Below are 12,961 nucleotides of genomic sequence, written 5' to 3' on the forward strand. Positions count from 1 at the left end.
ATAAACCCGTCCAATCAAACATTAGTGGCTAGACCTTCATATATATATATATGTGCTACAAGCACATGTATCTAAGTATTTAATAAACACTCCTCTTTCATTCCAAAATTCACTAAAGTATACTTTGGAACCTTTTCATATGCCTAGACTAATAAATTCCATAAGAAGGTGGAAGGTTTCTCTTTCTTTCTTTTGCCCCCTCCCTCTCTCTCGATTTCGAAATTTCAACTTTCTTATTCAAAAAGGGATAACTTACAAATTAGTCCTTGAGTTATGTCAACAACTACATACTAGTCCCTGTATTTTTTATGAAAAAAAAATTAGTTCATGAGGTTTTATTCTATTAATAGATTAGTCCCTACCATCCAAATTGACCTTCAATTCTGTTATATTCTTTTCAATTTGAAATAATTTAGTTATTAAAGTTTTGTTTTATTAACAAAATAGTCTCTACATCAAAATTTTATATTTAATTAATTATTTGTTTTATATTTAAATAATTACATATTTTATAAAAAAATAAATATTTTTTATAATTATAATTATTTAAACATGAAATACTAAAAAATATTTAATTAGATAATAATATGCTTTTTCAAATAGTAAAAACTAGATAATAACAAATAATATGTTTTATTAAATTCTTATATTTTTATATTACATCCTATAATTAAAAAATATTTTATTTAATAGTAATATTTTTCAATAAATAATTATAAAAATTCTTTTAACATGATTTTCAAGAAAAATATGGTACGAAAAAGTTTATTTTTATATAATCTAATATAATTTGACAAAACATAATCATACATAAATCATTTAAAGTTATAGTTTATTTATAACTTGTAAGTATTTTCAAAAATTATATCTTAAAATAAATTTTAATTTAACTTAGTTGTTTGAAAAATTAAATTATATCATATTCTAAATGAAAATTTAATTTAAAATATAAAATTCAACAATAAACTTTATTTTATAATTTTTTAAGAATTAATTTAAAATTTGGATGCATAACTAGAAAAAATATTTAAATACTTAATAAAATATATAACTTTTTAAATATAAAATAAATAATTACTTAAATATAAAATTTGGTTTTAGGAACTATTTTGTTAATGAAACAAAACTTTATAGACTAAATTATTTCAAATTGGGACAATTTTGATGGTAGGGCCTAATCTATTAATGGAATCGAATCTAAGGGGCTAAATTGTTTCTCATAAAAAATACATTGACTAATTTGTATTTTTGAAGTATCTTAGAAACTAATTTGTAATTTACCCGTACTAAAAGTGCTTCAGTAGTCGATATTCTTGGCATAAAATCAAATGGGTTGGGAGATATTGTGTCTTGTTTTTTCACCATTATGTTAAGATCCCATAAGTTTTCTATGTGACTATTATATTATTGTTTATAGCGCTTGATAGCAAATATTGGAGTTTATAGTGCTTGATAAAAAATTATCTACATGGGAATCTGAACAATTAGCCAAAGTTTGTACCTGTTACATGGCATTGTGTGTTGCAAACAGTTAGGGTCAAGGGAACTGTATATTGAGTTGTCGGCTTCACATTGCTAAACAGACATGGGTGTGTGCTGATGATTTTTCATAAATATATGGAGTTCAATAGAGGCACAAATTATAATTATATCTTTCTTTTCATATGAGACTATACATTTGGTTATTCTTCTTGTTTTCATGGCAATCAATCAATGGCATTATATTCCGATCCATTTAGAAGTCTTCACAAGTTTTGAGAATGATAAAACTTAGAATTTCCTGTCTTAATATTATTTAATGATACATTACTTGATGAGGTATTTGATTCCTTTTCTGTTGGTGATGACAATAGGAACACAGTGGCTTCATAGCAGGATTGAGATTGATGGATATGAAGAATATAGTGCCACTGAGTATCGGTCAGCAGGATGCTCTGAGGAATATAAGGTCATTAAGTAAGTCTCTATGAAATCAGTCCAACTTTTATTTCTGTTTTCCAGTACAAACCTGATTTTAAAGTACATTTTCTTCTTCTATACTTATTTTCTCATAATGAAATGGCTATCCATTTGATAATATGTGATAAGGTGAAGCATATGAGATAATCACTCGGGAAAGTCATGATATGCTATTCTACCAGGTTAATATTTTTAGAATGGTGGCATATACAACAAGAAGCCAAAGCAAAAATAAAATTAAGCAATCAAGAAGCTTAGAATTATGGGAGGAGTTTTAAATAACAGAGTTAGAAATGGTTTCAGAATTGGAAAGCACACATTGGAATCAGTTTGAATAAGTCTAAAATGGACCAAATCAGCTACTAATTTGGTGAATTTTTTAAAAACCATAAACAAGATGACATATATGAATTTAAAATACTGGTGTAAAATTTTTGTGAATTGGTGACGTGTATGCTTCTCATTGCACATTATTTCCTTCTTCCTTTGAAATTGTTATCCCGTCCTACATTCTCCTCTTTCCCCTTGCGAGTTTATCAAACTAAACACAGCTTTGAATCGCGAAGGACAAGGATCTTAGGAATCTATTATATCCAGAAAGGGTCAGAATCCTATAGAGTTTTCTAATAGTTGTCCATGGCTTCATGCATGAAAATAATTACAACAGTTCTCAATTGCTTCTGCTTTATGTCATGTATTTGCTATACACTAGAAAAAATTTTCTTGTAGGCGGGATTTTGAGCATGCAAGAGAGGATGAATCTCTAATATTAGAAAGTGATATTGGTGGGGGATTGGTTCTTCAACGGCAAATATCAATTCGACATTGACTCCAGCATTATAGCCCAAAAAGTAGGAGCCGGTTCTGGTGGATTTTCCAGGTTATATTCAAAGATTCTTTTCTAATGATTTTGTTCATGATTTATGACTGCATCAGTAATTCTTTAACAGTTTGTATCTAACAACTGTAAAATCCCTTTCATTTTACCTTCTGTGCAACCTATCAACAACACTTGCAAATGAATCAAGCTAATTGGGAGATAGGATGCCAAAATAATGAATTTACTCTACATTGTCATCAAATATCCATTGAATTCTTTGCTTAATGCTTAGCTCACCATGTTTCTCATATTTATACATAGATTCTACAGGATAGCAACATTACATATCTGTGCCACAGTTGATCCCACATTTAGACATCTATTTGATTTTACTTGAATGTATAATACATAGGTACTTGTAACAAAAAGAGCAAGCATGTAAAAGAATCTGACATACGTCATTTTGCTTATGTATGTTACTCTCTATTGTTTAGTATATCTTTTTTTTTCAAAATTTTCACCTTTTCATCCTCTTCAATTGTGGAATAATATCTGAGAAAATAGAAATATTGTTTTCATAGTTAAGTCTTAAAAGGTTTTTTTTTATTTAACATAAATTTTAATAGTCAAGTCCTTTTATTTCTAAAATTGCTCATTACTAGTCTTATTTTTGCTTACATTATAAGGGTAGAGAGAGAGGGAGAGAGAGAGAGAGGGGGGGTGTAAATTCTGTGAATTTGGGGTGATTATGAGGGTTATAATATTTTTTTTTAAGTGTCTCTAATGACTAATATGGACAAAAGAACTAACTCATTAATGAAAACAAAGTGCAGGGACTGGCTCATCTTAAGTTTCAAACTAAAGGGACGAAATAATAATTTACCAAAAATTGAATTGCAAATATTAAGAGATTTTTGGTTATATTCTCTTTATTGTAACATGATGAATTCAAATGGAATAAGGGGAAAAAAGAAGTTTTAAAAAATAAGAGTTTAACTATCTATAATTTAAGGATATGCACTGCTTGCAATCTTTTGTTATTAACCAAGCTCAATAATAATCATTTGATACCTGACATGACATTCCAAGTGATTCTAAGAGATGAAATAGATTCTACAAATGTAACAGCAGCCAAGTGTTATTCAGTGGCATTTATTATTTTAATGTGCTATTAAGTTGATGAGGACATTGGCAAATGATAATATGAGTTTCTTGGTGTTTATTTTGCAAATAAATTCTTGCAAGTCAGGTCACAATGCATTTTATTGTCTTTACAAATTGGCAATTGTTCACATGAGAAAGTTGATCATAACATTTCATTTTTGTGTATTTGCTTGTTTAAGTCATCTTTAATTTTCTTCTTTCTTGGTGTTTCTCTTGTATGCTAGGTTTTGTCATCTTTCTTTTGATCACTATTATTTTATACGGGAAAAAAAATGATAATGCCTTCTTGTTTGTTGCTGCGGTTAATTTTGTGGTTTAGGTTGGTTTTGCTTGAGAGTAAATCCAACTTTTACCCTCTCACATCCCATGGAAACTCTTGTCTTATTCACTTCTGTTGATAGATCAAAGCATGAAATTCGACTTCTGGGGATTAATTTTGTGAATGGAATCGTTTGCTGAATGGTAGTTTGTTTTGCTTCTACATTTTACGAATTCTTTTTTTTTTTCTTTTTTAAGTGAAAGCATGTGCAAAATAAAAGAAAACTTAAACTAAAAAAAGATGAACAAGATGATCAAAAACAATGTTTGTGTTAATTAACCACTCTTTGCTAGATGATGAATGGGCTCTAAATGCATTTTGTAACATGTCTTAACCTTTTAGGAGTTCTAATTTAGTCATAAATTTACTTATAAAACTAGTCGGCCCATGTTAAATGCTTCTATCCCTGATTTTGCATGTTAAAAAGTTATCATCTTTTGACCTTAGAGCGATATTCGAGAAAGAAACTCTTTTAGTTTGGGTTAATGTGAGAACGCACTTCTGATACATTTTATTGAGAGCTTGAGAAACTTAAGTTACGGTGTCTTATTATCATAATTTGAAGTATTTGTTGTACATTGTTTCTTTTCGCTCATTTTTTTAGGGACATTTTACTTCGGGAAAGATGCTGAATAAATGAGTGGTAGGGAATCGGGATGGCAGTGGGTTGGGTTTTTGCAGATAGCAGATAGCAGACCGAATTCTAATACGATGGATTTGAGAATTATATAATCAAGTTTGGAATAGGTTCAGATTTGAAGAATAATACCTGTTACGGGTTCCAGTTGGATTCGGATTTTATATATTGGGTATTCATTATTTGAACTTCTTTATATAAATACTTAATTAAATATAAAATATATTTTTTTAATAATATTTATATATTTTATTTTATATAAAATAGAATTTAAATTATTTATGAAATTATTAAAATTTTAAAATATAAATTATTAAAAAAATAAATTTTTTTACGTAGATTATTAATTAAAATAGATAAAATTAAATGGATTCATGTATTTTTCAAATAATAATAACAATCAGGTTTGGGACCGATAAAAATAAAGGCTGTGAGAAACTTTATTTTAAGCTTTCAAATCTAAATTTGAATATTCAAATGTTTATTAAAATTCTTTTAAAAACTATAAATATTTTATTCACATCAAACAATAATTATTATGAAGGACATCACATAATTAAATCTAATTAAATGAATGAAATATAAATATTTGTCTATGTAAAAATAGTTATTATTATAAAACTACCAATTTTACTTTTATTTTTAGATGGTAACCATAATGAAAATTATTTTAATAAGATAAAATAATAATAATAATAATAATAATAACATTTTTTCCTTCTTCATTTGAGGGAGTGGAAATCAAATTAAAAAGGAAAAGTAGGGACACATCTATATAACAAGAAATTTCCAAAACTTGAGGAGTTGGATTAAAAAAAAAGGAAAAATAGAGGCTATATCAAAAAAATATTCAAAATCTTAGGGGGCCAAATTGGAAAATGAAATAACACATGGATAAATTTTGACAACCGTCCCTGAATTTATCTCGTATAATATTATAGTCCTTCAACTTAAAAATGTAATATAAAACCCCTTCAACTTTCAAATTTTGCACGGTAAAATCCCTCTAACCTCTAATTGTCGATTTTTCAGTTAGACGTTGACCTGAACAGTTCTAGTGTGAAGCTTAATCAATATTTCTTTTTTCTCTCTCAAGTTATGTGTAAATTGAATCCTTTTTCTCGTTGTAAACTGAATGATTTTTCAGGTGCAGAAAGAATAATTTTACAATTTGAATAAGAGAAAAGAGAGAAATATTGACTAAGAGCCATGCGTGAGCTGTTCATATCAATTTTCAACTAAAAAATTAGTAATTAAAAGTTAGAGGCATTTTACTGTGTAAAATTTCAGTAATTGAAAGTTAGAGAGATTTTAATGTGTAAAATTTGAAAGTTTATGGGGTTTTATGTTACATTTTAAAGTTTAAGGACTATAGTATTACAACTATATAAGTTAAGGGATAGTTATTAAAATTTACCCCCTTATTTGTTGATATTGTAGGGCCAATGCCTTTTTTTTTTTTTTTTGGGTCCTTCTCTTCTTTTTTTTTCTTGAAAGTTAGATGCCTTAAAATAATATTCAATTCTTTTGTTTGAGAGGCCTTGTAGAATTACATCCATGATCATGAGATGATATTGAAATATTATATACATATTAATTTGATCTTGGTTTTTCATTTTTAGGAGAATTGATGCTTGTTGATAAATGTTTTGGTATTGGGTTAGTCAATCAATTTAACTGTCAATAAGGTCTACAAGTGTTTCGTCCATTGGGGAACAAGAACAGTTTTAGAGCTGTAGTATGAAGATAGATCTGTTTCAAGGCAATCTCCTCTCATAATTTCCCACCAGTATGAAGTAAAAGTAACCTCTTAGTTTCTTGTATTATCAATTGTACTTGTAAAACTTCTATCAAAATAAGTGTGTGCTATAACACTTTGCAACTTGGAATTCTATTGTGCAACCAAAAATTACTAAGTATGCGTGTGGAACTATTGTGGATTACCCAAAGAGATTGTATTATGTACAAATAATTGGATTTGTAGCATGTTTCTTTTTTCCCTGCTAATCTTTAATTTACTAATATTTAATATAAAATTATTTAATTTTTTTATGTAATTTTGATATAATATTATCATAGTGTTAAAAATGTTTTAATTATTTGAATTAAAATATTAATTTTAATATTATTTTAATTAATTATATAGATAAAAATATTTATTTACTTAAAACTATTATATTTTTGTTAGATTATATTTTTAATGATAACATAATTATAAACTTAAATAAAATAAAATAAAACTTTTAAAAATATAAATAGATGAAGATATTTAAATATTAAAACAAATTAATAAGAAATACAAGTTAGTTCATTGCATTAAATTTATTTAAATTTTGTTATTTTATTTTTGTAAATTGATTTGCCTATATTATATTTGTTATAATTTAAAATAAAATTAATTAATATAATGAGATTGCAAAGTTAGATTAATATGAAAGAAAATTACTTATAAAATTAAAAAACAGGATAATTTTTAAAATTTATTTTTGTAGCTTAGTTATTATCATTATGCAATTTTTATTTTCATTATATTAATATTTTGAAATTTTATATTGTGATGTTATTTAATATAAATAATTTTAAAACTTACTTAATATATTATTAAATATATTTAATAAATATTTTTATTTTTAAAATTATAGATTATATTATGTATGTTATAAACGCATCAATTATATATTAAAATATAAATATAAATTTAATCTAATTAATTCATATTAATTATATAATTAATACTCTTAAATACCTAATTTTCTTTTCTTTTCTTTTCCTTTTATATCTCTCTCATTTTTATCATTTTGAAAATCTAAAACATATAATAATTTAAAATTAATATTGAGGGGTGTTTATCTTTTCACATAAATATGTTTAAAAATATAATTAGGATTTCTTATATTCTTATAGTCAAAATCAACAACCTAACTAAAACTGCCATGGTAATTTGAATCAAAACCAATGCCAAAGGCTCATCAATAAATTGCATGATGAAAAATAAAAATACAGAGATGCCCACATATTGAATTAACATGTTAATGAATGATAAATTTATTTATAACATATTTTTATTAATTTTGGAATGACTATACGTTGGGTGTGGGAATCAGTCCCTCTGTAATTATTCCTTAGAAAATTGGGACAGAGCAAACTTTCTAACTAGAATTTTTCATTTTATTTTAATTTATAATATAATATAAATTTGTTTATTAAAAGTATAAATTACAAGTTAGGAATGTAAATTTTACGCATAAATACCTTAACACATAAAAAAAATTAATTTTAATAAAAAATAATAATATACTATTACAAGAATTCAAGATATTTTTTTTTTGGTCGCTATCTTGCATAATATCAAAGTCACAAAAAATTAATTAAGTCAAATTTAAAAATAATTATCATTCTATTTTAACTTTACTAAGGAGAATCAATGCTAAGAAATATTGAATAATTAATAATTTTAAAAAATTAAAAATTAGATATATAAATTATTAAAATGTAATTAAATATTAGCGAATAATATTAAGTATTAAAGTAAAAAACTATGCAATCAATTTTAATTAATTTAATATTAAGATTTAATTATTATTCTGCAGTACAAAGTATAAATTATAAAATAATGTATTTTCGTAATATCGAGAAGTTGATATTTAATTTTTTTTTAATTATGAGATTCACATGTATGGATTTATAATTTTTTTTATAAAATAATATTTTAATTGCAAGAATTTCAAATTTGATTATGGAATAAATTTAAAATTAAATTCTAAAATTAAGATAAATTATTAAAATTAAAATATTTAAATATAATTAAAAAAATTCATATAAATTTATTTATTTATTTATTTTTATTAAATAGAGTAATAAGATTTAAAAAATAGAATAAGTTTTAAATATTTTTTTTTAAACATTTGGATAGAGGTGTGCATTAAGTCTCAGCAGTGTTTAGTTTAAATTAATAAATCAGAATCGAATCTCGTCATTTCATTTTAATTGATTTAGTTTTTCAATATTTTCAATTCTATTTTCTTACCCATTATAACCGAACAATAGATTAGATAGATTAATAACTTTTGCAATACTATGATGCTGGACTAGTCATTTTTTGATGTTGCGATGCTGATTTTTCTTTATGAACTTTTATTTATGGATTTTAATTCATTATAGTTATAGGCTTCTATGTAATATTGTATTGTGTGGAGTTTTATGTAGTAAATTGATAACGTGTAGTGTTTTAATTTTATGGACTTTTATGTAGTTTAAATTTATAATTTTATGAAATGTGCTAGGGCCGAGTATTATTCAGCTTAAACCGAATTAATCGAACTGAATCGTTCTATTTTGATAATTTGGTTCGGTTTTAAGACTGATTAATTTTGGTTTGGTTTTATTTTTATGGATTTTAGTTATTTTAATTTGGTTCGATTTTGATGAACAAAAAGTTCGGTTAGACCGAATCAAATCGAAATTCATCAAAACTCTGCGTTTTGGCCGTGGGAGTTAGGGCTAACTTAAGTAATTTTCTCCAGACCAGGCGCCGCACCATTCTCCTCCTCCTCCCCGCTCACTGCTTTTTGGTCTGGTCATCAATTCTCATTGTCAATCCTCTCTTCGGTTGGTCTTCAAGCTCCTCTTCCAAGATCAGTCCTCATCACGACATCACCGGTGTTTATCAACCTGCAGTGGCAGTGTGGCTCAATCAAACAATTACTTAGTCCTTTCCACTCTTCTCTCTCGAATCGTTATTCTAACTGCCGCCGGCTTGGAGAGGGTCTTTCGCTCTCCTTCTCCTTCTCCTTCTCCTTCTCCAATCCACGGTAGGTTCAACTCTTCCCTCTGATAAATTCCTTGATCAATTTTTATGCAAAATGCAATGAACTTCTTATTGCTTGTAAACTGTTCGATTCTATGGGTCAAAGAAATGTAGTGTCTTGGATTGCCTTGATGACTGGGTATTTACATATGGGGTTAGGACTGATATCCATATTAAGGTTAGGACTGATAATAATGTAAAAGAAAATCAATAATGGCATATTACTTAAAAAAGATTAATACAGCTTCTTCAAAAGTGCATCAATAAATCGTGGTTGCAGAATGTGCTAAAAATTGTGTGTTTAGATATCAAAGAACAGACCAAGCTATTATAGCTCAACTTTCTATAAGAAGATGCTAGTGTGAGACTCTGATTTAAAGTATACTACCATTCATTATTTTATGGTGCAATGATACAAGTATAAGGTTGTCCACAGCATGCGAGGGATTTGACTCTTCGTTGACTATGCCAAAACAGATGAAGTTGCGTTTAGTTGGCTATTTCTCACATCTTGTTGATTTGAAATTTATTTTTTATTTATTATTTTTTTTTGCTACGCACCCACCCTGATGCCCTATTTAGACTGTAATTTTATTAGCAGGTTTCTTGTTTATATATCACATTAACCCACTGACAAAGTGGTAGGTTAGCAGTGTAAGCTTATATGAGGAATGTAAATAATTCATGCATCTTAGCAGAGGCAAACCACTAAACCTGAAGAGAGCATTGTTGTCTTCAGCTATGTTTTTGGATTGTTAAGGACTTTTGTATTTGCTTTTTGATGAATTTTCTTTTTTAAATTATTTTATTTTTATAGGGATTTTGTGTATTATATGTTTAATTTTATTGATTAATATGAAATTAAGTCCAAAATAGGGTAAAAATCTGATAAAAAAAAGGCAAAAATCAGGTTTAAATAAAGTGAAACCAGGTCCAAAACAGAAGCCCATTTAAAGCCCAAACCGATCGAACCGAACAGAAATATTTTGGTTCGGTTCTGTTTCGGTTTCTTGTATATTTCGGTTCGGTTCGGTTCATAATATTATGTAATTCGGTCTATTTGGTTTTGTCGTTGGGTTCGGTTCGGTTCGGTTCGAATCGAATACTTAGCCCTAGAATGTGCACTCTCATTTAGTATTGATTTACAATTTTATAGATTTTGGATGAATTTATAATTTTATGGATTTTGTATGGATTTTGATGTATTATTTATATTTATTTCTTAGGAGTAAACTGATTTTTATGTAATTTTGTAAAGATTTTAGTTTACGGCAATCGAACTGAGCCAAACTTTCTATTTTCTGTTTGGTTTGGTTTGTTTATTCTTTGAAGATCTGTTATTTGGTCTATTCTACTATTGAACGCTAGAAATAATTTTTGTAAATCTTTAGTTTGGTTTGTCTTGAACACTAATAATTATTGATGTTCCTGGACATACCCCTATATCTTCCATACATAGAAGTGGTTAATAGTTTGATGGAGCAAAATATATAATTAGATGATTTGATAGTTTGAGCTTATGATTTGTGGCCCTATATATTGAAGATACTTGTTTAGTCATTAGATGCTTATTTTCAAATCGGATGTTTGGTTTATAAATGGGAAGGATCCATTTGCGCTTTAAGGCTTCTGATCGTTATTTTTTTTGTTTCCCAACCTAAAAGTTGTTGAATTTGGGGAAATAATTGTTTTGCATATGCATAAAACATGCATCCACCCATATTTCATATAATGTTTTTACTACATATTTTTAAAATCTACCTTTCTTAATTGTTGGGATCTTTTGATATTTTGAAATGAATATGGACAATGAGTTCTTGTTTCATTGAGTTGGGGCTTCTTCAATGTGTTGGATTACTTTTTTTAGTTTAATATTTAACTAGTGAATTATTTATTTCATTGGAAAATAACAATTTGAAATTAAAATTAATTTAAATTGAATTGCTATAACAGGTTTTCTTTAATTTTCCTCAGGTGATGACTACTCAAAGGAAGAATATATGTGTAAATGAGTCATGCGATTGTAATCTTGAAGAATGGTTGATTAAACACAACGCTGATGCTAGGTGGTCAAGTAAGCACCACACATGGAATTTGGATCTAAAGCATCTATTAATTGGAACTTAGAATGGCCCACATCAGATACGGTGCAATTGGTGCAGGGCATGATAACAGCTGTCATAGAATTTCATTATAAGAATGGAATTCACGGTTATCTTCATAATCATAAGAACTTTTTGTTGAAATTTGGAATGAAGTGCTATTTAGGTGCACATGTGAGAGACATCATTAAAGTTTTTATTGTGCATGATGATAAGTCAGAGAAAAAGAATAGTGATTTCAAAGAGAAATCGAAAAATGCTGATGTGACTGAGTTAGCTAGCATGATTTGTTATACCATACTTGGTAAAGAGATACAAGAGTTACCTTCTGATTGGATTAACCTAATTGACAGCGTTAATATGTTATACATGACTAGTAGATATAAAACTGTTATTCCAGTGGAATTCGTGAAGAATCATCCAGCATTGTGGCCATGGCGAAGGAGATTCATGTTTTATGAGGAATGTTGGGTTCAAGCTACACATTGGACGACTGTCACGCACATATCTAAAGGACAAAAATATTACATCTGGAGGTGGGTTGAAGATATTGCATCAAGTATCAAATTTGTTGATTGGTCTTCTAATATTCCTGTGGATACACCAATGCGACGACTTTTTAATGATATGCGTGGGCGGTCTAGATTAAAAACAGATAATGGCTATGATCTCCTTCACTTTCTCAGGGTTTTTCATCATCACTACTGTGATAGAGATAAGTCGCAAAATCTCATTGTACATCAAACTGATAGCAAGAATTATGAGGAGGACGAATTTATCGAAATTGTAACAACACAGTGTTTTCCATTGTTTTTGGTGACCATGTACAAAACATTATGCACATATGATTTATTTTTTTAGGTATGTGCTTCTAGAATTTAATAAGCTATTATTTCTTTTTGTAATTAGAATTTATTATATTAATGTATCTTTTTGTGCAACTTCCTTTTATCTGGTATAAGAAGTGTAGAGGAGACAACCATTTTTCTGTTGTAGGAAGTGTGAAATGTGAGAATAGGAAGAAGGCATTCAGCTAAAGCAAATTCATGAACTAAAAGATAATTTAAAAAATAATTATGTTAATTTTAATTAATAAAAGTATTTTTTAAATATAAAATTTCAATTAAAAATAAATATAAAATGTATATTTTTA

General features: G+C 27.2%; 1 protein-coding gene across 1 annotated transcript; it reads left to right on the forward strand.

Annotated features, from left to right (window-relative positions):
* The first annotated feature begins 9,393 nt into the window (after positions 1 to 9,393).
* On the forward strand, positions 9,394 to 12,713 carry LOC131173909 (uncharacterized). The gene is made up of 2 exons (XM_058136640.1): positions 9,394 to 9,710; positions 11,681 to 12,713. The coding sequence occupies exon 2, from the start codon at positions 11,794 to 11,796 to the stop codon at positions 12,667 to 12,669; it is 876 nt and encodes a 291-aa protein (XP_057992623.1). The 5' UTR covers positions 9,394 to 9,710; positions 11,681 to 11,793; the 3' UTR covers positions 12,670 to 12,713.
* Positions 12,714 to 12,961: the final 248 nt, after the last annotated feature.

This window comes from Hevea brasiliensis, chromosome 15 (assembly GCF_030052815.1).
Source record: "Hevea brasiliensis isolate MT/VB/25A 57/8 chromosome 15, ASM3005281v1, whole genome shotgun sequence".
NCBI classification, from domain to species: Eukaryota; Viridiplantae; Streptophyta; class Magnoliopsida; order Malpighiales; family Euphorbiaceae; genus Hevea; species Hevea brasiliensis.